At 36.9% G+C, this 26848-nt stretch overlaps 3 protein-coding genes across 3 annotated transcripts in view; all 3 read left to right on the forward strand.

Moving 5' to 3' along the window:
* The window catches only part of LOC109039133 (uncharacterized), a 424526-nt gene that overhangs the window by 278429 nt on the left and 119249 nt on the right, over positions 1-26848 (forward strand). Inside the window, 2 exon segments of the mRNA XM_072300747.1 lie at positions 12809-12952; positions 13666-13743. Of these exon segments, the coding sequence (XP_072156848.1) occupies positions 12809-12952; positions 13666-13743 (222 nt within the window).
* Positions 160-12396, forward strand: LOC140224659 (uncharacterized). Its single transcript, XM_072300748.1, has one exon. It carries the CDS (start codon positions 303-305, stop codon positions 10905-10907), a length of 10605 nt encoding a protein of 3534 aa, XP_072156849.1. The 5' UTR covers positions 160-302; the 3' UTR covers positions 10908-12396.
* On the forward strand, positions 14037-26295 carry LOC140224660 (uncharacterized). Its single transcript, XM_072300750.1, has one exon. The coding sequence runs from the start codon at positions 21176-21178 to the stop codon at positions 26291-26293; it is 5118 nt and encodes a 1705-aa protein (XP_072156851.1). The 5' UTR covers positions 14037-21175; the 3' UTR covers positions 26294-26295.

The following is a 26848-nucleotide window of genomic DNA, read 5'->3' on the forward strand; positions in this document are numbered from 1 at the left end:
AGTATTTTGTGTTGTTCTCCTTTTTGAAGATTATATCTCAATCATTTGTGAGAAACATTAAGAAGCTGCGTACAGTATTGAGAATATACTTATCATAAAGTGACAAGCAATTTTTAATCTAATTTTAGTCAAGATACAAAGTAATACAGTAATATAATGAACTTTTATGTTTTAATTCTTGAAGACTTGTCTTGTTTGATTTTTTGTCTTATGATTACTATCACTGCTTATAATTTCATTTTTTTTTCTGTATATTTTTCGGTACTTTCACAGTTAGCAACCTGGCACTATGCACTAATGACATGGACTGTATTGCAGCAAAAGCGTGTATAAATGGCTCTTGCAAAAATCCTTGCTCCTTTAAAAGGTGTGGCACAAATGCAGAATGTATGGTTATTCAACATGAGCCTTCTTGTGTGTGTAAAACTAATTTTGCCGGAAATCCCCTTCTAGAGTGTTTTCCAAATTTTAATGAGACCATCGAGTCAAAAGTTGGAAGTATTTCTCCTCCAGCCTCAGTAATCACTGATTTTCCTCAACTATCTAATGTAAGTACCGAATTGACTACCCAAAATGATTTTACAGATAAACCGATAACTTCGCCTTCACCCATTCAAGAGGCAACTTTGCATTCAACTCTGTCATCCACTTTCTCCACGAGTAGTACTGAAACTGACGTGACATCTCAGTCTTTTGATCTCGATAGCACCACTTTAAAAAATGAAGGCAATTTTGAAAGTACCCTTTCACACTCTTCTACAATGAATCCCAAAGGAGACAATGCTAGTTCTACAATTGAAACTTTAACCACTTTCAATGGAATTTACTCGACCCTTCATGACAAGGAAGCTACTGAATCAATCGGTACAGTTTTTTCATCTACTGTTACAATCTCCCCAACTTTACCTGTGACACAAACAACACATGGTGGCACAAGTACTGGTGAAGTTTCAACAGATACTAATAATAAAAGTTACACAACTTTGTCAGGCATTGGATCAACTATCCAAGAAGAATTAAGACCTGCCCAGAAGATTCCAACTGTTCATCCTGAAATGACTGTAATCCCTGAAATACCAGAAATTGATAGCAGAGCCTTGGTGAATGTGAGTTTTCCAACAGAGCCATCAGTAAACTCTACAGAAAGTGGCTCTGAGAACTTCATTCCAACGGAGGTACAAACTGATGGCCCCCAAGATACTTTAAAACCTAAAACCAATACTGATGTGGATCATCATTCATCAACTATGCCATCATATTTTGAAGAAACGTCAGTAGGTACGGTACCCTACGAAACGTTCACAAAATCCTATTTAGACCCTAAAACAACAACAATTAGGAGTGATCCTAGTACAGAAACTTTTGATGAAAGTAGTACTCCAAGATTCTCCTCTGACTCAGTGACGCCTCAAGGAGCTTTGTCAACCCTGCATGAGACTGTTGGGAGTGACTTTCCAATAGCCCAAACAAAGAATATAATACCTGAAACTACTCCAGAAAACAAGTTTGATAGCAGTGAGGAAACATCCTCCTCCAAGGAAATTGGTACATTTGAGGAAACCACTACATCCCATTATACAGGAACAGAAAGTGAAGAGACAATCTTAGTTAGTAGTACTCCACAACTGATAGAAGGAAACACTATAAATTCAATCGTAAATCGAAAACATACAACGTTATTTAACGAAGCAAGGACTGCCACAGAAAGTGAATTAGGTACCACTACTTACAGAACAACATCTAAAGACACTGAAAAGGGAAGCACTTCAGCCATTTCTGAAACACCTTCCACTATTATTGTTGATCATGAATTTAGCACTGAAGGCAGATCGACAAATTATGAGAGTACTTCTCATAAAATATTACAGACAGAAACAGAACAAACAACATTATTTAACCGAGCTTTTACAGAAAGTGAATTAGGTACCACTACTTACAGAACAACATCTAAAGACTCTGAAAAGGGAAGCACGCTTCTTGAAGCAGCCGTCACTGAAACACCTTCCACTAGTATTGTTGATCATGAATCTAGCACTGAAGGCAGATCGACAAATTATGAGAGTACTTCTCATAAAATACTTCAGACTGGAACGGAACAAACAACGTTATTTAATGAAGCTTTTACAGAAAGTGAATTAGGTACCACTACTTACAGAACAACATCTAAAGACACTGAAAAGGGAAGCACTCCAGCCATTTCTGAAACACCTTCCACTATCATTGGTGATCATGAATTTAGCACTGAAGGCAGATCGACAAATTATGAGAGTACTTCTCATAAAATATTACAGACAGAAACAGAACAAACAACATTATTTAACCGAGCTTTTACAGAAAGTGAATTAGGTACCTCTACTTACAGAACAACATCTAAAGACTCAGAAAAGGGAAGCACGCTTCTTGAACCAGCCGTCACTGAAACACCTTCCACTAGTATTGTTGATCATGAATCTAGCACTGAAGGCAGATCGACAAATTATGAGAGTACTTCTCATAAAATATTTCAGATGGGAACGGAACAAACAACGTTATTTAATGAAGCAAGGACTTCTACAGAAAGTGAATTAGGTACCACTACTTACAGAACAACATCTAAGGACACTGAAAAGGGAAGCACTCCAGCCATTTCTGAAACACCTTCCACTATCATTGGTGATCATGAATTTAGCACTGAAGGCAGATCGACAAATTATGAGAGTACTTCTCATAAAATATTACAGACAGAAACAGAACAAACAACATTATTTAACCGAGCTTTTACAGAAAGTGAATTAGGTACCTCTACTTACAGAACAACATCTAAAGACTCAGGAAAGGGAAGCACGCTTCTTGAACCAGCCGTCACTGAAACACCTTCCCCTAGTATTGTTGATCATGAATCTAGCACCGAAAGCAGATCGACAAATTATGAGAGTACTTCTCATAAAATATTTCAGATGGGAACGGAACAAACAACATTATTTAAAGAAGCAAGGACTTTAGTCACAAAGTCTCTGTCATCTAATACGACTGAACAGTCAACAAGTTTCAATTTTGTCACAACTACTCCCTACAGTGAGTCTTCATTTGGAGAGGATGTAGCCAATTCCACGAAAAATACTGGTTCAATACAAACAACGGTTGACATAATGAGTACATCCAGTAGTTTTGTTGATTTTAAGAAAACAACCTTCGTTGATACAACTGGAGCTCATGACCTCACAACTACTGTTAGTAGTGAAGAGACGCTCACCTCCTCATCAGTTCCAAATTTTGAATCCCAAACACCAATTCCAGAAAAATCTATTCCATCTGATTCGACAGAAACTGATCTGATGCCAGCTATAAATACAACCCCAGGGCTACAAACTGATCAGATAACATCGCTACATGATGCTGTATCAGTGGGGAGTAATGAATTTACAACTTACAGAATGGAAACAACATCAACCGGAAAAATACCAAGTGGTATTACAATTCCCCTTGAGGAAACTACAAACTCTGATCACCCGTCATCAACAATTTACAATGAATTACCAACGGTGAGTGAGAAGTTAGTCACCGGGGCAACAGAGAAAGTAAATACTTTGGAATTTACCACTTTTCCTGCCAAATTTGCAGATGCAATCCCCACTACCGAATCATTAACTTCATTTGTAGGGAACAAAGCTCAAACCATCAATCCCACTTATTCAACCGAGTTAAATCAAGAAAGAGGGGTAACTGTTATTAATGACCCAGATTCGACGAGGTTTACTGGAAAAAGCCTTGTGACTGATGATACAACAATAAATGATAAGTCTTCAACGAAATCAGTGATGAAAGCAACAACTTTTGATGTTGATAATCCAACAGGATTTACAGAAAAAACTTTAACTACAACCGAAAAGTCACAAGAGAGAATGCTTGAGGTGACCAGTGATAGTGATAGTTTTTTGTCGATGATTACAGAAAAAGGAGTAACCTCTGGCTATGGCGCTAGTATGACAACATTTGTCACGGAAAAAATTACAACCAATAATGAAAGATTTACAATAGCAGAAACCATGCTAACTACTGAAAGTAATGTATTTTTGAGTGAGTCAACAACAAAAACCATCAATCCTACCTCTGATATTGGCTCTTTTTCGGATGAAAGTGTTTCAACTGATGGGATACCAAATTTTAAGGGGGGAACGGCGATTACTGTAAATGACATCTCTTCAACTATGCCTACAGAAAAAGCTCTAAATTCTATTACTAACCCCGGCCCATCAAAATTCACCGAAAGAACTGCAACAACTGATAGGTTACACACTGATAAGGAGATGGGTCTGAGAACAACAGCAAATGACTTTACTACCGATACCACAAGCAAAGCAGCTGATTCTACCTTTACAACTACGCCATCACAATTCACAGGAAAATCTTTGTTGACTGAAAGAGCTTTGTCCTCTGAGGGCATGACGTTAACAGCAAGAAGTGATGCATTTTCAACAGAGACAGCAAATGCAGCCACCATTCCTGACTTTATGACAACCACCAAAATATATACTCAAGACATTCCAACCACTAATTTGTTTTTAGAACCTAATAAGACAGTGACAACGTTCACTGAAGACAAGTTTTCAACAAATCCAATAGAAGAAAGAACAACTACTAAATATGATGCTAACCCTATTGAAACTACCACAAATACCATATCTACCCATGTGCCTCCCATTACCGAGGCAAGGACTGAAAAAACTGAAAGAGATAGATCCTTGACGGAGACGGTAAACAATTTGACAACTCCAGAATATGAATTGAATCATACAAGTTTTACAGAGGAAACCTTATCAACTGAGGAGGTTTCCACTTTGAAGGAGGCGACAACACTCATATCAATAAGCGAGATTATAAAAGGTACCACGGTGTCTGAATTTAATACTAATCAAAATAGATTTACTGAAAAAACGCCGGCTACTCTTAACTTCGACACATCAAAAGACTATTCAGTGACAGACACGCACAAGCGCACAACAGAAACTACAGAAAAAATAACGATTTCTACCTTTGCCTCTGCCCATCCAACATTTACTGGGGAAACAACAAGCACTACTCAGGCATCTACACCTGGAAAGCACTCAGTTACTACGGGAAGTGACATGAAAACAACAACGTTTTTGGAAACAGCAGAGAAAACCACATTGTCCGATTTCACTTTTAATCCTCCTAAGTCCACAAGAGCAAAATCTACAACTGATGAGTCTTTAACGTCAGAGGAGGATTTAGTAACAGCAAGCAATACATACTCAGTAGGGATAACAGATGAACTTTCATCTCAATCTAGCACTGAACATTCAGGATTACCTGAAAATAACATAACTGTTGATGTAGGGTCTACTATTGAGGAAAAAATTGTAACAACAGCGAGTGACAATTTGTTCACAGAACAACCACAAATCAGAACAACAGTAAATGAAAAATCAGAGGTAACATTTGACGACACTACTAAGTTACGATTTACCCATGAATTTTTCTCTACTGTTGGAGTATCCTCTTCTGAAAGTACTATTGTGACAACAGCAATTCACCCATTTTCTACAGACTCATTAGAAAAATCAACAACCTCTGATTTTGATACTGCTGAACCAAGTTCTACTGAAAAAATTCCAATCATTGATAGGTCATCAACAACCGAAGACCATGTGACAGAAGTAGTTGAAAAATTGTTAACAGATCCAACAGAGGTACCAAAATATGGTTTTGACCGTACGAGACCCACTGTTCAAACCACTGACCAATCATTTACGCATGAGGGTAGTATTGAGACAACTGCTAGTAACATGTTTTCAGTGGAAGCAAAAGAAAGAAAAATAACAGCCAACATTGATGACATTACTACAAGAACGTCTATTGATGAAATTACAACTAGTGATAATCCCGATCATAGTCGCACAAATTATGATAGAGATGTAACTAATTTTGAATCAAAATCAGATAAAACAACTGTAGGAATTGAAACTGTAACAGATAGAAAAACAACAAGTGATTATATCAGTACACTTTCCAGTATTTCAAATGGAAATTCAGGATTTTTTAATTTTGATAATGAAGTTAAAAAAACAACTCCTCGATCAGAAACGACAAAGTTTGACTCCTATTCTGAGGTGACTACTGTAAAAGAGACAGCAGCATCATCCAACACAATAGGACCTCAAAATACTTACTCCACTCAATCGTCAACCAAATTTTTATCTGAAGCTCCTTCCGTAACAACTTTCGTTGATAAAACTCTTCATACAGCAAGTGAAGATCCATACTCAATGACAAAAGTTGTCGAGGAGACTACTGCCTCTGACTATGACGCTATTTCACATAGTGTAACTCCTAGATCAGAAATGACAAATTTTGACTCCCATTCTGAGGTCACTACTGTAAAAGAGACAACAGAATCATCCAACACAATAGGACCTCAAAATACTTACTCGACTCAATCATCAACCAAATTTTTATCTGAAACTCCTTCCGTAACAACTTTCATTGATAAAACTTTTCATACAGCAAGTGTAGACCCATACTCAATGACAAAAGTTGTCGAGAAGACTACTGCCTCTGACTATGACGCTATTTCACATAGTGTAACTGGAGGAACTATTGTCACCGATGAGTTTCGGTCCATCAGTGGAAAAGTTACCACTGTTGGCTCTGATGCAACCTTTGAATATACTTCAGATTTTGGTAGAAAAACTGCTTTTACAACTTATGGCCCTGCTACAGAAAAAAGTGACATGACAACAATGTCACATGAAATTACAATTGATCATGATATTAAAACTGAAAAAATATTTTCTGATATGGATACCATTTCCACCCAAAAAACATCTTTGTTCACTGATGCTTTTACGCCAAGTACTGAGACAGAATCAATGGAAACTATAACAACTTCAATTCCTTCTAGTAGTCAATCAACTCCTGTCAAGGCAACTGACATTCCGTCAATGACATCCACTCAGAAAACGCTTTCAAGCTCAGGCATTTTACCGCCAAGTATTGAGACAGAGTCATCGGAAACTGCAACATCTACAGTTTCTACTTATAGTTTGTCAACTTCTGCTATAGCAACTGACATTCCATATGGTACATCTTTTGATGACACTTTGACCTCAATAAGTGGAAACAGTGTTGTTCAGTTTTCAACTACTGAGGATCCCATGCCTGATCAGGAAGTTACAACTTCAAAACAATATCAAATTTTTGAAAAAACAACAGAAGAAGAAAATCACATGATTGCTACTAAGGATGAAGCAAGTCATGATGTAACCTTCTCAAGTTCTGAGAAAAACACACCCCTTCCAAATTCAGAAGGTGACGTGAGAAACACAAGTCCCAAGTATGCCACTGATGAGTCAACTTTAGGAGTAAGAACCTTGCCACAAGAGATCTATTCAAAAGAAGTAACTGATGCAACTGAAAAAACGTTCATTGAAATGGTTACAACTAGTATCTATGATTTTGTTTTCCCTAGTGACAAAAGTGGAGAGACATCTAGCACTGATAAAGTATCTACTGTTGATAGAGGGGCATCCACCACTTTAGAACTGGTTCCCGATACAACAACTGTCTCGTCAGATAAAAACTTATTCTCTCACACTGAAAAAACCACCCTTCTCCCAGAATTTGAAGGAAAAATCACTACAGCAAACAATATTGAATTCACCTCTGACAAAAATACTATTGGTTTAGGTTTGTTCTCACCTCAGTTCAACACTGACGGAACAACGGTAGAAACTAAAACAACTTTCACTAGCGAAATTACATCTAGTCCCACGACTGCCATTTTAAACCCTGACACAGATCTGAACACTGAAAACACTGAAAACACTGAAAGTTCATCCACCGCAAAAACAACTATTCTTATGACAGACTCTCTTCCTCCTTCAACGAGGCAAGAAATTGTTCACCCTTTTGAAAAAACTTCTCCAACATCGAAAACAGCACCCACAGCTTATGACCTAATAACTGAGACATCACCGACTCAGGAGGTATCAACCAATGTCCCCGATTTTTATCAAACGTCAACGGAAAGCTTACATCCAAAGTTTGATTTCCATGATAAATTTAGCACTGGTGAAACAATTGACCTCAAGAAAACTACTTCTGTGAGTTATCCTGAGGAAAGCCTTGGACTAGTAACTAAAAGAACTGAAGAAAAATCGATCGATAGGGCAACTTCTTATGCTACTGACTCTGACTTTGCAATTACCACTTCTGTAAGCAAAGAGATGTCCACATCTTCTTTTAATGAAATAAGTAGGAATGATGCTGATACAACTTTGCAGACTGAGAACATTTTACCTGAAACAACAACTATTGATGCAAAAACTAGTGATCATGATATAATTTCAACACAAGTTACACAAATAGATTCCTCAACGGATAAAGTGACCTCCCTCATTTCGAACATCGCAACAACAAGCAGTACAAGTAAGTTTTTTAAAGAATCAACAGCTGAAGGGGAGTTTTCTACAACTTACATCAGTAGGGCGAAATTACCTGTTACAACTGATGGTATCACAATTGATAATGTCGACTTAACAAGTTCGACCACGGAAGAGAATTTTGGCACTAAAATGACAGATGAAAATATAACTCCAGCCTCTGACATAGAAGCAGCCTCAACCTTTGGAACAGATTTCACCAAAATTATCAATAAAACAAGCAAAGCAGCAGAAATTCCTGAAACAGTCACAACGTCTGCAACTAGCATGAAGAGTTGGGAGGAACCTAGCACTGAAAGCAGCTCTACTTTCTATTTTTCAGACACAACAGCTTCAACAATTCCTGTTTTTAATAAAGTTAGCAAAGAAACTTCAACAACAGAAGAGTTGGAAGTCACCACCTTAAACCGTCAAACAAATGAAAATTCATCTACAGAAACATCATTTGTCGCAGATAGTAGTTCTACGACCGAGCGTATGTCCCATGAAACAGAAACTCCTTTTCATGATGCACATGAAAATGTTGCCAACTCAACTGAAACCAGAAATATATTTGCGGAATGGCCCACAACAAGCATGGTGGATGCCTCCGTGAATGAAACATCAACTTTTTCCAGTTTGAGTGACATGACTCACATGACTGTAGATAATAATATGACTCAATTTTCCACCGAGCCACCATCAAAAGATGAGCAATCAACTCCAATGTTCTTGTATGAGCCCATTTCAGGAAATAACGAAAATAATATACAGACAACCCTGATAGAAGAAACAAAAATCACTGAGTCTGATATTATGTCAACAAGCTACATCAGTCTGGGAACTTCCACCACTCCCAAAGTATTGACTGAAAATAAGTTTTTGACTGTTGGCATCCCTACTGAGCATGGAATTTTGAACAAAGGCCAGGAGACAACGGAAAACAGTGAAACTGTTCCCACTTCGCTCCCTGAAACTGACAGGTCTGAGGCTACATCGAGCAGTACCAACTTTTATAGAAGTACTATTAATCCTAAAATAACACCAGAGAGGGAGGGAACCTCTGTAACGGCATCTTTTGGTGAACGCTCAACACTCTTCTCAACGGAAAGTGAAGAGAAAACGACTGCCTCACTTGAAATGACCCACAGCACTCCTGTAAGTAGTACCCCTCTTTTTACTGAGATTCCTGATGGTACTGTAGAAACTAAAATATTCAGTGTTGAGAGCACTTCAGACTTCGATAAAATCAATGATGGCGAGGTAACAAAAAAATATACCTATGTTGATTCAGTCACTGTTTCTGATGAAAGTCCAACAAGCACTTATTTTCCTCCTACTAATGGAAAAACACAAGGAATGAATGATTTGTACAGGCCTAACACCGAAAGTGATGCTACTGTAGGATTTAGTGAAAATGGAAAAACTTCAAATGAATTTGAGAGGGAAACTGAAAGTGGACCCACAGACTCAACTTTTAGTTTAGTTGAAGGAAAGGTAATTTTTGATTCAACAACTACTACGTGGCTATCAACTAGAACTAGAACTTTTTCTGAACCAGAAACCACATCCGAGATTGTTGATTCAGTGACACAGAACAGAAAATCTTCTCATGAGGAAGAGAACTCTTTTAATACACCTCGTAATACAGGTAGTGATCGGACAGTGACTGAATTTCTTGCTCATCAAACTACTTCAACACCTATATCAACAGTATCATTACACCAGGGGACAGTCACTTCTCCAGAAACAAGGGAAACCAAAAATACTTTGCCCAATGAAATCATCATGAATGATAAAACAACTATTCTGACCACTATAATTCCCACTACTAACAAAATGAACAATTTCCAAAATCCACAAACTTTCTTCCCACCCACCTCACAGACAGAAAGGGTATTGTTTGAAAATGACATCTATCACAGTACAGCAGTTGCTGATGAGAAAGTTACAGTAACATCAAATCTGCAAACAGTGTCAAACGAGGGAACGACATTACCCTTCACGAAGAAAACTTCAGATAGTAGCAATGAAAGCACTACCTCACATTCCACTGATGTTCCTTCATTTGGTGTTACAAATGAAAGCACAGAAAGTGTGATCACCAAAGTAGCCTTAACTACCGAATTTGTATCTATTTCTCAGTCAGAATTCACAACGGAGACTCTCTCAGCCACAGAACTTGCAACAACCTTTCCACCAAACACTTCTTTTATCACGAATGTATCAGAAACTCCCTCTTCAGCAACATTTTCACCCATCGATGTTGATTACCTTATCTGTGATACCGACGCTAGTTGTCCGAAAAATAATTTGTGCTTCAATTCATATTGTATTAACTTGTGTCCATCAAGTATGTGCCATACATCAGTGAATAACTGCACTTTAGATGAAGATAACCGATTTTGCATTTGTGCTTCGCCTAGTAAAAAAAAGCCCCCATTTTTCCCGTGTAAAATTCATCCAGGTAATTTATTTGTTCTGTAATTTTCCTTCAGTTTGCACCTTTCACCAGTTATGAGTCTTACAAAAACCTATTGATTTATGATATCTGTCATTTTCTTTTAGTTCAATGGAAACCTTTTGAAGCAAACAAAAAATATTTTTGAATATTTTGAACTAAAAGAAAATCCTTGAGCATAAACACTGCATTCATCCGATATTACCTGGTTTTTCTGTGCCAAGGATGAAATAGTGCTTTTCCAAAGAAAATGCACTATTTTTACCAGTCCTTGCTCACAGCATTCTAACTTGCCTACCCCAGAATGTGACTATGGTTGCTGAAAAAAATTGTTCAAAATGCTATTTTATGACGTGGCATTGTGACAAGTTCACAAGAACCGTTTTTTTCTCTCTTAAACTTGCACTGCATCTGGTTGCCATTTTTTGTTTTTCAAATTTCCGAAAAGTGCTGCATACAAAGAAAAGAAGAGGTAGACCGAAGAGGTTCTGTCTCCCAAATTTTGGTTAATCTGAAATGGATTCAGGAATATTTATTAAAAAGTTGTTTCTCATTTATTAAAAAGTTGATAACTCATTTTCTTCAAACAGAAAAAGTCTGACTCAGTGGCTTTAAATCAACTTTTTTCATTTCGGTTTTGAAGGAATAATTTACAAGCACCTGAACATTAAACTTAAGAAGGGAGAAAGAATAGGAAAAAAAAACTTAAATTCGCACCTTTTTTTATACCTTTTACTTCATGTGATAGAAGTAATCTGTAGGATGTTATCTTGATTTGAATTGAATTTGAAATCGTAACTCTGCTTTTATATTCATGTCGCTAAAAGAATCCTCAATCTTCTTTTACTTAATCATGGGAAATTATGAGTTTCAATCAACAACCACTGTGTATAACTAAGAAAGTATCGAACATATTTTTTTTTTAAAACAACTCTTAAACAGAACTTTTTTCAACTTCCTCTTTGTTCGTTTATTTTATACCCTTTCGATTTACGACATATTTTATTTTTGCTTTCAGTTCATTCAACTGGCTACTTTTGGCATGGTTACAGTTCTATATTCATCAGATGTTTTATGTATCTGCTTGTTGTGATGATGCTTTCCCACAGCAAATTTTTCTAGCTTCTCAACTGTGTTATCTATGCATACAATATGCTGCCTCATCAATGTTTTTACTAAACTTGGGTTTCTAGCAATTGTTTTGCAAAACAATTTGGTTTATCTTCACTTATATTTTTTTCTCCTCTTTTTGCATTTACCTGTTTTACAGCGATCTTTGCAGATGTTGAAAGCAAACACCCCACGGATGGCTGGATGATCCATCCCTGTCTGGTTTTCTTGTTTTTTAAATTTTATGTAAAAGAAAAAGAAAAAAAAGCCCGTTTGTTTCTATTTTTTGCATGGCATGTTCGGCTTATGGTGTGCATGATTTTGATATTCAAGTTTATTTTCAGGAGGTGGCATTTACGGTTGATTTATTTGTGTATAAAGTAAAATATCTAATAGGCTCAAACTTTATGAGACCCTGAAATGTCTCAAAGATACATATATTCGAAAGTAAAAGATATTACCAATAATATATTTGCAGAAATTTGATAGCCAGTAAGTAATTTTTACCAATGTATAATATCATCAGTACTATCAGACTCTGTCCTTAAAAACAATTTTGCAGAATTCTCGAAGTCAGAGGCAAAGCCCCTTCATTTTATTTTGCAAAATTGTTGCAAAAGATGTATGAGAGAATTAAAAGAGCTATGCTGCATTTTGAGTGATATTTCACGAAAATCTGCTCCGTCAGACAAATTCTTTCAAGCTGAAATTTCACCATTGTGTTTCACCATTTAACCTCACCAGCAAAAATGTGCAATTTAACTTTGTGTCTCTCTATTTCCTTTCTTACTATGTATTTTTATTTTTTCACCTATAGCTGTGGGATGCACAGTTGACGAAGAATGTGTACACGATTTGGCCTGTGTGAATCACCAGTGTCAAAATCCTTGCCATATTACCAATCCTTGTGCCGGTCAAGATGTTTGTCAATGTCAAAATCATATACCAGTCTGTATAAAAGGTAGGTTTACTTCAAATATTTCCTCACCCTGATTCTACTAATCTTTTTATGAGATAGTGCGGTGAGTTGAATGAGTCTTTTTCAATTTAAATCTAGTTTTGGGGGTCGAATGTCAGACATGTGTTCTTGCTAAAGTCCAATGAAGAGAAATTTATGTATTCTACGCTTCTTTGTGTAAAAATGTTTTTTTGATTTTTATGTAAAGTTAGAGTTTGAATAGTTTTTCGGGTAAATGCGGAAGAAGGAAAAAGTTTTTTTAAAAAAAAGAAGCCTTGTTTTGCTCCCATGCAAAGATTTGATCAGCATGTATATCTTTGCAACTAAAGGAAGATATTTTCTTGTCTATGGTAGTCTCTGATCTCCATCTACTTGCTATGTGATGAAGTATTCAAGTAATGGAGAGCAATTGTTGTTCAGTAAGTTATAACTGCGCAGTTGGAAGATGCAAATCGGAAGTCAGTGATAGTTAAATTGTCGTTACAGTATGTAATAACCCTCAAAAAAATTGTATGCCCTTGCCCTAAGGATGCCAGCAATTAGTCAGTTCTAATTTCTTTAGTAATAACTGTATTGAAGAAAAACAGGTGTGAATGGTGCTTTTATTCTTCCTCATGACCAAGTTTTTTTATAAGCTGAAGAAGCTAAATTCATAAATTTTCCAGTTTATTTTAAGTTCCTGCAGAATTCAATTTTCTTTATTTACTCTTTTTTAGACCCAAATCCTGTGATTAGCTGCAGCCACTGCCCTCCTGGTGCTAAATGTGATCCTTATACTGGAGCATGCTCAAAAGGTAAGTCCCAATTTTCAGTATGTTGCCTGCAACTAACTAAATGTATGTAACAATTCAAAATTCTTGAAACAATTTTGAATTATCCAGGTGAGAATAACGTAAATCAATTTTCAGTGCAACCTCGGTCCAAAACTTTTGAGTTTGCTGGATTTTTGAAGGCACTTCTGATGATTTTTACAATAGAAGTCAGGCTAGCTGCAACTGAGCTCTATTTCTTTTTCCAAAGTACGCTTTTTTCTCCAAAAATTTTATAAACCTTTCATCTAATGTTCTAGTCAAGTGCCTTGAATTTACTTATCACATCTATTCTTACATGACTGTTCACAAGAAAAGGGACTTGAACCCAAAAACTCGAAATTGAATTACTGATAAGAGAGCATAGAACAGTGCTCTACGAACATTTTGGGACCAAATACTTTTTACAAAAATGTCAAACAGAACCATATTGACATATTTTCCATTTTGACCATGGAATTCATAGATCTAAAAATGTAATTTTGAGAAAATACTATTCAAAATTGCCATTTGCCATAACAGGGAACAAAATTGCTTGATTATAACATGACTTTAGGCTCTCCGTTGGTTTAAAGATGAACCAAACCTCTGGAAACTCATTCTGTTGGTTACTGAAGAGATTTTTCCGTCAAAATCTTAAAATCCGATTTTTCGATCCAACTTGACAAAAATCTTTCTGCTGAGAATTTGTCACCCTAGAATAAGTTCCCATTTCTGTGGACAGTTACAAATGTATTTATTCCAAATTAATTTTATAGACAGAAGAATTTCGAAGTCAGAGAATTATTTAATACCCTATTTAATATTACAGGCATCACAAACATTTAGGTTACCTCATTCTCTTTCCTGTAAAACTCATCAGAAGTTTTTCAAAAGTCAATTTTTTTTTATTTCAAAGTTTTTCGTTTTTTTTTTCATTTTATGATACTACTCTTGGAGTATTCAAAGTATCATCTTGCTGATATTTAAATTGAATATTTTAAATTTTTAAATATTCTAATTTAAACTCCACCTAATGTTCCAATTTTCATTTGTCATTCAAGTCCATCTTTCATCATTTACCTTTATTCTAGAAATTTTTTTTCATTTTCTCAACCGGTGTGTTGCTGTCTTTAAATGCTTGTTAGTGAAATCCCTTTTCTCTCTTCTTTTCCCCCAAATCCATTTTTTAGAAATGAATATAAGGGTGCTTTTTCAATGCCTACAATGGAATGACTGAGTACATCTCTCACCTCACCACATCAGGCGCAATAATCTTCTACAAACATAGTGTGTTTGAAGGTTAATCAGCCAAATCTGAGTTGGCATCTTTCCAATTTATTTTCAAAATCTGCGTTTCTTTGTTTGAGTTCTTCCGTTTAAATTCTTTGAGGATAAATATTAATCAGTTAGCAAACTATGGCCAGTCTTTTCAACTCATAAATTCAACTGTAAATGAAACTCCAAAGTTGATCAACTGTCGTGAGGAACTGCAAATTCTTTGGTTCTGTCAGAATCATGAGGTGCGTAAAAATCTTGTTTTCCTAACCCATAATTTTGCCTGGAAACTTCACTTGTTACTTTCAATAATGTTTTCCTGTGCACTACATCACAGAAATATTTGTCAAAACAGATTTGTAAAGTATGAGCACACAGAATGTGTTTTCACCCATTTCATGTTGAGAAAGATAGTGGAGAATGAATCATAAACCGTGCACTTTCAATTTACTCAGACACTTTGCATTTCTACTAAATTTTTCACTTTTTTTTTTTTTTTTTTTTTTTTTTTTGTATATTACCATTAGTTTATTGAATACTTCCATCCAAAAAGAAGCTCAGCTATCCAAAATGATTGCTGGTGCTCAAACATTTACATATCACTTGATTTAATAACTAACAAAGGATCTAATTTAAAGCACCTGAAAGTATGATTTGCAAGAGAATTATTATTTTTTATTTTTTTGTTCCTTAAGAGTTTCTCATCATTTTTTAGTGGTTTTCATGCCGGTTAAAACCTTTGAAAATATATGAGCACAGCATCCATTGTATGCAAAAGTTACATTGTGAATTGCACCGTTTGGTTAAAAGCACTTTTATTTTCTTCATCCTGAAATTCATATAACCTAAACAAATTTACATAGTAAAATATCCTGATACACAATAACGTGTGCCTTAAAATGCAATATTGATTCATCAACTTCATAATAACATCCAAATTTCCTCCATCTCATTGCCATCAGCTCAGTGTCCAAGTCACAATGAGCATTTTATGACAACTTAATTTTTCTTCTCATTTATCGCAGATGTTTTGGTCTTTCAAAAAAACAAACAATGATATCACTCTAACATCACACAAACTCATATTAAAGTAGCAACACACCTTCCTTGTTAAATACTGTAGATTCTTCAACTTTCCGCACTTCTTTTTACGCTATGTGTTCTTTTCTATGATGCCTAATTTACAGTCAGAATTTTTAATTCTCCACTCCCCTTTTTCTTCTTTCATATTAATAAAATTATTAGTATGTCTCTAATCAATGTTGTAAATTGTAAATAAAATGCAATGGTAATTTATAAATCATTCCTCAAGATTGTTCTAGAAAATCTAAGTTTTTATCAAACAACGGACTTGTTTGGAGCAGGAGAGAGCATTTAATGGACAAAATACTTTGTCTCAATCCTTTTCTGCTGAAGCACAGACTGCAGCATGGGGTTTAGTTTTTGCATGATGCATGTATTTTAAGTTTTGTGATACTCCTTTTTTTATTGGTTTCCATTCATTTTTATCAATCAACCTACTCGAAGCACAAACATTTTTACGTTGACTCCATAGTCGGTGCTTCTGATTCCATCCCTCACATCGGCTCAGCGCTCATCGTGGACCATTTTAGTGTAGCTCACTCTAGAGGTTTTAGTCTGTAGATTATCACTTGTCAATACATATCATGACAATTCTGTCCTTAAAACTGTATTCGCTGTTTCATTTTAGTGAATTGGGGTAACTAGAAGAAATTGCTATGGTTATGGAAATCTTTTAAATTTCTACATTGCATTTTGCCCTTTTCATCTATACATTAATTTTACAACCTGTTTGCTGTCTCTGAAGAATGAATAGATTGTACCTATTCATTTTTGCAATAGACTACTTCTACTAATCTTTGTTCACAGACATTATTGATTCAAACCTGTGCATCCTCTGTCTTAAGCTGGTTGGGTTAAAACTAGTGCCCAAAAAAGAAACAATTTCAAAGCTTAAAGCTGAACAAAAAGTTTTGTTAGGCCATAGGAAATATTCCTGTCACTGTCCAGTTTTACTGTTTTGTTGTCTCAGTTAGAGTGACTGCTCTATCACTAATAATGTTTGAAAATTAAGTAGAAGCTTAAATATGAAAAATGTCTGCGTTTTAAGTACCAGATTAGGCTTCTATGTTTCTCCAAAAAATATAGAGGTATCTTGCACATCTCGCACATTCTGAAAATTAGATTTCATGTCATGGAGTGAGACATTCTAGAATTTCAAGCAAACACTTGTTAAGAGCATTAAAAAATGCCCGTATTCCTAAAAATAACAACGCTTCTAGTTACCCCAATGCACGTTTTTTAAGCAGTTATTTGTATGAAGGTTTTCTTGGGCGGTCAATTTTCTGTCAGTTGTTTTGTATGCAGCTGAATGCTTTCAATTTTTTGGGTTAAAATCTGCAATTATGTTGTGAGTAGATGGTATGAAATTGCAATACCGTTGCCTTTCATTATTTAAAGCTCCGCTCAGGAAACATAGCTATCTTGAGTGGCATTAGCCTTACAACCACCCGTCCTCCCCCTTCTCTAACTTAATCAACACCTAACAATATAAGCAGTCTTATTGTGAAAAAATAGTATCCCATTAGATAACAAACAATCAACATAGCATCAAAACTGACAGAAAATTGCGGCGGAAACTTCTAGTAATAGTGACAGTATCAGGTCTGCATGTAGTAAAATGGAATCAACTAGCTGTGAAAATCTTAAACATTCATGTTTACACCACATGACACAGTATTATTAAAATCTCAATTCAACTGTTTTTGAACTTGTTAACTTAACTTTCTTGCCATCTCATACTCCTATCTCATCAAAACAAGGAGTGTTCTTGATTGCTGGATGCAGAGTACTCTCACAGCAAAATCTTTTTTTTTTTTTTTTTTTTTTTTTTTTTTTAATATTATTGCTGGTAAAAATCAACTCATTTTACTTTGAAGTTCATGATGGGCTTTTTGGATTACTTCATCTTCCATCTGTGTTTTATTTATCCTCTACATTTGTACTTCACTCATTTGTTCCCAAAATAATTTGCTCTTCTGGTCATTGTCTCTCATCAAATAATGAAATTGCAGCTTGAGTTTTTGGCTGAAACCCCCCCCCCCCCCAAAAAAAAATAAAAAAATTGGAGCCTCTAATTTAAGTGGAGAATTATCCTTGCATGTTTGTAGTGATTCTACCTTAGATTGAAGATAATTTACACCGCTCAAAATTACATTTAGTAGATAATGATGATCAGTTGGCTTCCAAATAAGTTAAGTACGATTGAATATCTGCCACATTGCAAACCGAGATACTCACCTGTTTTACTAGTTGTTCCATTAGTATGCTTCATTGTTGGTGCAGGTGCAGGTGTACTTAAAGATAGTATTTTTTTGACAAAAAAGGGTTTGCCTCAGTATGTTCATTAGTAATAAGTACAAGCTAATTTTTCTTGGTGTCAGCATAATTTTAGTAACTATTGAATCACTCCATAACTTCAAGAAATTCCCAATGTAAAGAATATTAAACGCAAAATTTTAGGAATCAAATTGAGTGAAACAGGAATGCATTATCAATGAATCTATCATTCATGACCGATAGATTGAAAAAATTTCATCCTGAAATTAATTCATGGGAATTTTTATTCAGTTCGCTTGAATTTCATTTAATTGTAAGTCGCTTTTGTAGCCATTAAAATTTAATTAATGTGTTCTGCCAACATATCTAAGATCTCATTGTAAGTATTTAGTTGTCACGATCAAGAAGAGACCTCCAGCTTTGAAATATTTTTTTATGCAAAAGACCCTCACGTATCGGGTCCGACAGGTGCCAAAACTGAGCTGGATAAGTGAAATCGGAATAATAAGTTGAAATACACCAACAATCATAATTTTGTTACTAAACATAGTCATTGTGTACACACTACAAACCTGAAACGGGTCTGAAGTATCAGTCAAAAGTCTACCTCCTGGCTTTATTACTTTCCCTAAATCATTTTATCAGCATTGAGCCCATTATTACATTTAATTTGTCAGTAATGACTAGCATCAATTTGGACTCTTTGAATTTTAACTTTTGCATAGTTTTAAAATTGAGCCAGATAACATCAAGCCTTCATAATCAGGCTTCTACTGTATCTTTTCTTGCAAAAAAATCAACACCAGGAATAGGATTGAATCCCCCATCCACAAGTTGAAGATCAAGGAACACCTCCAAGTAGCAGTTTTCTTGCCTTTTCATTGATACAGCCATCTTAAAAACTATCAAAGCTGATTTATGTAACTTGCGAAAATAGTGCAGCAGTCCCAAAATTTCCCCTCTCCTGAAGCCACCTCTTACAGTTTTCCTCCTGAATAATCTACTGATCTCTTCTATACCCACTTACAGAGCATATAATGAGTGTATAATATTTCGAGCCCTAAAATTGTGTCAAGATGCATATTTAAAGCTCAAAAATCAGACTTTCATAATTATAGTTCTCCATTTTCACTACTCCAGCTGAATACAGCTGTAAAATTGTTTTCAAGCACTCCATTGACTGAGTGTATTTTTGTAGCATGATGAATGCAAAATCAAGTAGTGTACCAATTTTTTGTTTTAGCCTTCCTTTCATAATTGTTGTTTCCAAACAGAAAAAACATCAACGAAGGTCTATTGGTTTACTCTATTGGACACAAAATATCACATAAAGAAACATACATTTTTTAGCATTGGGTGGGTGAAGAAATTTGTATTGTTTTAGTCAATTGTGAAGTTTCTCTGTTGGGTTGCCACAGTTATGATAAGGAGGGTGAATCAGAAAAAATTATGGTGATGGTCGCTTCCAAAGCTCCTCTCCTCCACAAGTCTCAAAACTTTGAGCTTCTCACATTCTGGGAGATGTGTTTTTGCCTTTGATCTTATGATAAACCTAGGTCCTTGAAGGGAAAGATTCTACTTCTTTCCAATCAAACATAATCCATGTGTACCTGAGGACAATACCTGAGTTTCATACTTTACAAAAATGTCACACTTCCACAACAGACTGTTTTCAAACTCTTTTTTATCTACTTTTCCATTATTTCTGAATACTCACAATCAGACTCCCAGAAAATATGTTTTGTTTGTTTACTCCAGTTTTTTATTTTTTTATTTGTTGTGGAAGTTTTTTAACAATATTATTCACCATTTTCTATTCGCCATCCATCTTTTTCTCATCTCATTTCAAAAACTTTTTTGGCGACTTTTTCACATCCTAAAATGCAAATATCTGAAATGGATGTTTAGATTTAAGCCAATTTTCTTGGTAAAGCTTCCTACATATCACCATAAAAACTATTAGATAATTTATATAAAACTTGACACTGCGCAGATAAATTTAGATTCATCTTGCCTCTTGGATTTGGATGAATGTACCAATTGCAATCATAAATCTTCCATTCCTCTCGAATCAGATCGTTCATTGAGCAATTTTAATCAATCTCAGTTGGATAACTGATTATAGTGAACATTAATTATTTTTCCCAGACTTGTACTCAATTGTGATGAAGGGAATAGATATAGGTAGCTTTATCCTTAATATTTAAATCACATCATCTTCACTCTAGTCTTTAAGGTTTTTCATATTTTATAACTAGCATAGTAATGCAAAATGTATTGATAACTCTCCAAACTGAATAGTAACAGCCGTTAAGATGAAGAGCAGGTTTCCTTTTCTACTTGTTCATTCAAGAATTTCTTTACATCGAACTTGCCTTTTTTCTATTAAGAAGTTGTATAAGTGGGGCAATCTTATAATTCTTACATTTTCCCCCCCAATTATCTTTTGACAGGACTAAGACTCATTAATTAATCGTATTCTACATGCCCTCTACTGAGCAACAATTGATCAAAATCACTAGAGACCATTATTCTTTGAATTAGCTGTAAGCTATATAGATGTACCTACTGTAAATTTTAGTCTATGCATGTACATAATTTTTAACTTAATTTTGCAAAATTTGACTAACTCTCGCTATTTGTGTGTGATTTCTCCTTTTCCCTCGCCTGCTATCCTTTCCATTCCCTCAACATACAATTTACCTGTGATCAACGTTCTGTGTCTTGAAAATCACTCATCCTAGAGACATCCGGAGAAAATCTTACTAAATCCAATGGTACTAACAGTACCAATAAACATATGACTGACTCTGCGACATTGACTAGTATTTTAAAAATTACAACGCCAAATTATGATTCAATTACACGTTTGTCTGATTTTGTAAATAGCACATCAGTAAATACTGTCTCAAGTTTTGATTCTGTTGTTACAGAAAATTATCCTAGCACTAATATTATCACAAAGATCAATTCTGGTGATAACGTAACTGTGATGTATTTAGATAATGAAAATTCTACTCATAGTGATAATGAAGTTCCTACAACCAAAGTTTCTGATATTGAAAAGACTGATAAACTAATCACTGAGGTTCCTCCTGATGCAACCGCGACTGTGTTCCCTAGTACCTTATCAATTACCGAAATTATAATGTTGAATTATAGTAGTTTTAGTACAATTGGCTCCACAGTAGAGCAAAGCTCTGAGTCAATTTTTACAGAGCAAATTTCATCCAAAACTGCCAATCCCAATTTTATTACTGATAGAAAATTAGATGACAAATCTTATAATAGTACAACTGTAAATATTAGGAATTATATGAATAATGAAACCAATCTAAGTCGAGGAACAACTCCTACCACTTTTATTGAACTTCCTACTCTCTCACCAAAAAATGTTAGTTCTACTCATACCATTACTGATTCAGTTACCACCGAAAATCTTAGCAAATTAACTGAAAGTACTGTATCCGATGTGTATATTGAAGTAAATGGCACGGCAAGTACCATTGAAACAATTGGACTAACCGAAAGTACTGATCGAAATGCCTTTTTCACTGGAAGCACTTTTGATAGTACTGTTTCAATGGAAAATACTCCAGAAATGTCAAGTATAGGTAATGGCACAGAATCAACTGAACATGAGTCAGTTACCTCAAATTCAGAAGAGACAACTACATTCAATTACAGTTATACTTTTTCAACTACAGCCGATCATGAATCATCATTATCTTCTGATCACACTTTACACGCAGTCAGTGCATCAGAGACTGAAGTTCACTCCACGACACCTGAAGAAACTTTTAGCATTACACCGTTTGCATCAACTCCCTTGTCCTCCTCTGTCCACCAATATATTACCGGAAGGACAAAGGTGGATTACGAGTTTTTCACCAAACCAGAGACTTTTTCAAATGAACCTGCAACCACCTCTGATTTACCTGAGACGTCCTTTGTCACTACAGAATCAGTTTCGCATGTATCTGGTTTTACTAAACCTGTCTCCGACCCCGGAACTTCTCCTCCTTTTTTACCCGATGTAACAACGACCGCCCAAATGATCCCAGTAAAGAATGTGTCCGATTCTCCTATCCAGAAAACTCCTATCTTTGAAACAACCTCAGCTGTCATAAATGCAGTATCTACAGACAGTGGAGAGGCTACATCAATTTTCAAAGATCTTGTAACCACAACAGATTCTCAAATAGTTCCGTCGATCGCAACAACTTCAACTTTAAATTATGAAACTTCCCAGGATATCACGGTCACAGGACATATAACTGAAAAAGCATCAACCGATGAAAGCTCATATACTCTTGAAGAAGTCGAAAAATTCTACTCAACGTTAATGCCAGAAACTACCACCGCATTCATGTCTGCAACGTCAAGCACCTCTCAAATTGAGACTGAGACAAGCATTTCTAGTGACTCGACAACGTCTGTAATCGTCGACGTTACGACGGGAACAGTTAAATCAATTGATGCCGACTCTTTCACCAGTAACAGCTGGTCACCAACCTCGATGGTTACCGAAAAGTATACAGATATACCCACCGTTGACGTAACGTCAACTGATTCTGACTTAAATTCTACTGATGCAAACATTGCACCCTTAAATCATACGGCTCCAACCACGCGCTCAGATGTTGGATCAACTTCTAAAAGTCCATCCTTCAGTGAAAATTTTACGACACTAAAATATAGTGACCATACCTCAGTAGAAGCAACGGTTGAGAATGATTCTATAACTTCACACACTTCATCAGAAACTGTAACAGCACCAAATCTGCTGAAAGACAGAATTACGACTGCAACGGTAGAGGCGCCGAACCGCACTGAATCATCAACTACAATGGGACAGTCTTTCCTAACGACCACTGAAAACTATGCAGATGTTTCCACCGTTGAGTCAACTCCCTTTTATACCGATAGTATAACATTCAAGTCAAAATCTCTTTCTGAAACAACTGCATCAGGCTTTGAGCCGACTGTGACGTACTCGGAGGGAAATATGTTAACATCCGATGATGTCACGCTGGCAATAGATTCCGGTACAGTTCCATCGGCAGCGAGCACTGCGTCCTTCGAGGGAAGAACAACCACCAGTTACACTGATGAAACCATGGTCACCAAACAAAGCTCCACGTACAGTTCCTCTCCCACGGAAGAAGGCTCAACACTGAAATTCCCAGACACCGTCATACCGCAAACTAGTCTTAAAGCCACTGCTTCAACCGCAGTGTCTTCTAAGGACCACGAAACTTCCGAAGCAACCACTTCTCCAGTCATGACAACGATTGAATCTGTTGAAGGGTCAACGGCTGAAGTGGGATCAGCACATTCAGAATTGCCAACCACAGAAGTTGCTCACTACACTTTTGTTACTTCTGCTAAATCTGCCGATAAAACCACTTTGAAACCAACTTATTCCTCTGAAACAACTTCAGCATCGACGGATACCGAAGGAACCACGCTAATATCCAGTCGGCAGACGACGATAAAAGACTCAGAAACAACTTCGTTTCAAGAAATCATCACCACTGAATCTATTGCAACGTTGTCAACTACTTCTCCGAATCTTCTTACACAACCAACCGTCCTTGTAATCACAACCACGTCCGCAACGGACAATGGCTCAAAAGGAACAGGAATAGCTTATACTGAGACCGCAGCATTTGCCCCTCAAACCGCAAGAACTGAGACAGATCAAATAACCGAACTAACCACTTCACCGGCTGCTATGACTGCAGCAACGACCAGAAGATCGAATGACGAAAGCGAAACCGAAACCGTATACAAAGAATCATTTGTCACGATGATTGACCAATCCACTGAAACTACCTCTTCAATTCATTCCGACAGTGGTTATACTGAGACTATTTCCTCCCCTAGAACAATCGCCGTCACTAAAACATCGATGGACGGAAAAGAAACGACTTTGATTTCTACTGAAGTGTCAACTGCAACCACCGATCTCTCCAGCACCGTAAAGTCCGAATTATCAGATCAAAACTCACCTCAAACTACTTCTACTCCAATCGGAGAAGTTTCAACCGTGAAATACGACGATACTAGCGGTCTACAAACTTCCACCGAATATATCCCTGGGACTGACGAAACTATTAAAGATAATGCTAACAAAGTGACTATTTCCGCGGCCTCAGCAACTTCCACTGCGACTGAAAGTTCAAGGGATGTGATTGGAAATACGTATGCAGGGTCATCTATTACGGGCATCAAAGAATCAACCGAGAGCACTGCATCAGTGTCAACCGGCGCCCCTACTTTTGAGACCGTCCCTTCCTCTTCCTCAGTCTTAGCAGTCGGTACTTCAACATCAACGGCTAACGAAGGAACGACGTTGACATCCGTTGAACAATCAACAACACCAGATTTTGAAACAAGTGTATTTCATTCAAGCACGATGGCAACTTCAACTACCGAAGAAGGCACAATTCCAAGCAGTTCATTCCCCTTGGAGGAATTTTCTACCATACAATTCTATCGCACTGACATGCCACAAACGACCATCGAATCTATCACTCTGACCGCAAAAACTGAGGTGGATCTTGTAAATGAATCTACCTTTCATCCAGCTTCGGCAACTTCCGCAAAGACCGAAGCTTCAAGAGACGAAATGGTAACTGAGTATACCGAATCAGTGACCCCAAGGATGAAACTGTCTTCTGAAACTACCTCATCGATGTATTCCGATGGCGCCAGTTCTGAAACTCCTTCCTTCCTTGAGACAACTCAAAGTCAAACAACATCGATGAGTATTGAGGAAACCACTTTGACTCCGATTGAACTTACCACTGAGTCAACTGATTTCCCGATCACCTTAGAAACCCTAATTACTGAACAAGTCTCAACTCAAAGAACCACGTATACTAGGCCATTCATGACGGGCGAGGGAGAATCAGCTCAAACCACTGCATCAATGTTTGTTGGCACTACTGTTCCGGCTACCTCAGCAGTCAATGCATCCACATCAACGGCCAAGGAAGGAATGACTATGAAATACGAGGAAGTATCAACGGTAACAAATTTTGAGACGGATGGTCATTTTTCGAGCACCGTTCCTACTTCATCTTCTGAACAAGGTACAATTCCTACCGGTTCCTTCCCTTCCGAAGTGGGTTCAACCAAAAAACTCGACGGTATTGATATTCCACAGACGCCAATCGACTCCATCTCTCCGACTGCAAAAACAGAGCCATATTATGTGACCGAATCAAGTACTACGCCGGCCGAAGCAATCTCTACCACCATTGAAGGATCAAGGGGTATGATCGGAACTTCATATGGAGGGTCATTCACCACGGTCATAGAATCAGCTCATACAACCGCTTCAACTTTTGCCGATGGCATTGCTTTTGAGGCAAGCTCTTCCTCTGCCACAACCTTAGCTGTCGATACTTTAACATCAACAGCCAATGAACCAACGACGCTGACATCTGCTGATGTCTCCATGACAACAGACTCTGAAGTAAGTGTATTACATTCGAGCACCGTGACAACCTCATCTACTGAACAAGACACGACTGTAAACAGTTCCCTACCCTCTGAAGTGGGTTCAACCATAAGATTCGATGTTACTGACAGTCCTCAAACAACCACAGAATTTACTTCTGAAACCGCTAAAAATGGTACACATTACACTCCTGAACCGACCACTACAACAGAATCGGCAACTTCTACCACCTCTCTGACCGCAAATACAGAGCCACATCATATGATCGAATCGAGTACTACGCCGGCTGAGGCAATCTTTACCACCACCGAAGAATCAAGAGGTGAGATCGAAACCACGTATGCAGGATCGTTTACTACGAACATCGAAGAAGCAGATCAAACAACTGCATCAAAGTTTCCGACGGCACTACAGTTCAAGCTACTTCTTCCTCTGCAACAACTTTAGCAGTCGATACTTCAAAATCAACCGCCCATGAGGCAACGACGTTAATATCCTCTGAAGTATCTACGGCAACAGACTTTGAAACAATTACATTAGATTCGAGCACCTTGGCATCCTCGCCTACTGTACAAGACCTAACCACAAGAAGTTCGCTTCCCCCCAAAGTGGGTTCGACCATAAAATTCTATGTTACTGACAGCCCTCAAATAACTGCAGAATTTACCGCTGAGAACGCCAAAACTGAGGCAGATCATGTGGCCAAATCAACTACCACGCCGGTTTTGGCCTCCTCTCCCACCATTGAAGAATCAAGGGATGAGATCGGAACTACGTATGCAGGTTCATCTATTACGGATGTCGAAGATGCTGCTAAAAGTACTGCATCAATTTTTGCCGACGGCGCTACTGGTAAGGCTACTTCTCCCTCTGGAACAACCTTAGCAGTCGATACTTCAACATCAACGGTTAATGAAGCAACGACGTTGACCCCTACCGAACTATCAACAAGAAAAGAATTTGAATTTAGTGTATTTAATTCGAGTACCGTGCCAACTTTAT

Source organism: Bemisia tabaci, chromosome 5 (genome assembly GCF_918797505.1).
Source record: "Bemisia tabaci chromosome 5, PGI_BMITA_v3".
NCBI lineage: Eukaryota > Metazoa > Arthropoda > Insecta > Hemiptera > Aleyrodidae > Bemisia > Bemisia tabaci.

Excerpts from the sequence above, each read along its gene's own strand:
- LOC140224659 (XM_072300748.1), top strand. The coding sequence starts at position 303 with ATGGACTGTATTGCAGCAAAAGCGTGTATAAATGGCTCTTGCAAAAAT.
- LOC140224660 (XM_072300750.1), top strand. The coding sequence starts at position 21,176 with ATGACTGACTCTGCGACATTGACTAGTATTTTAAAAATTACAACGCCA.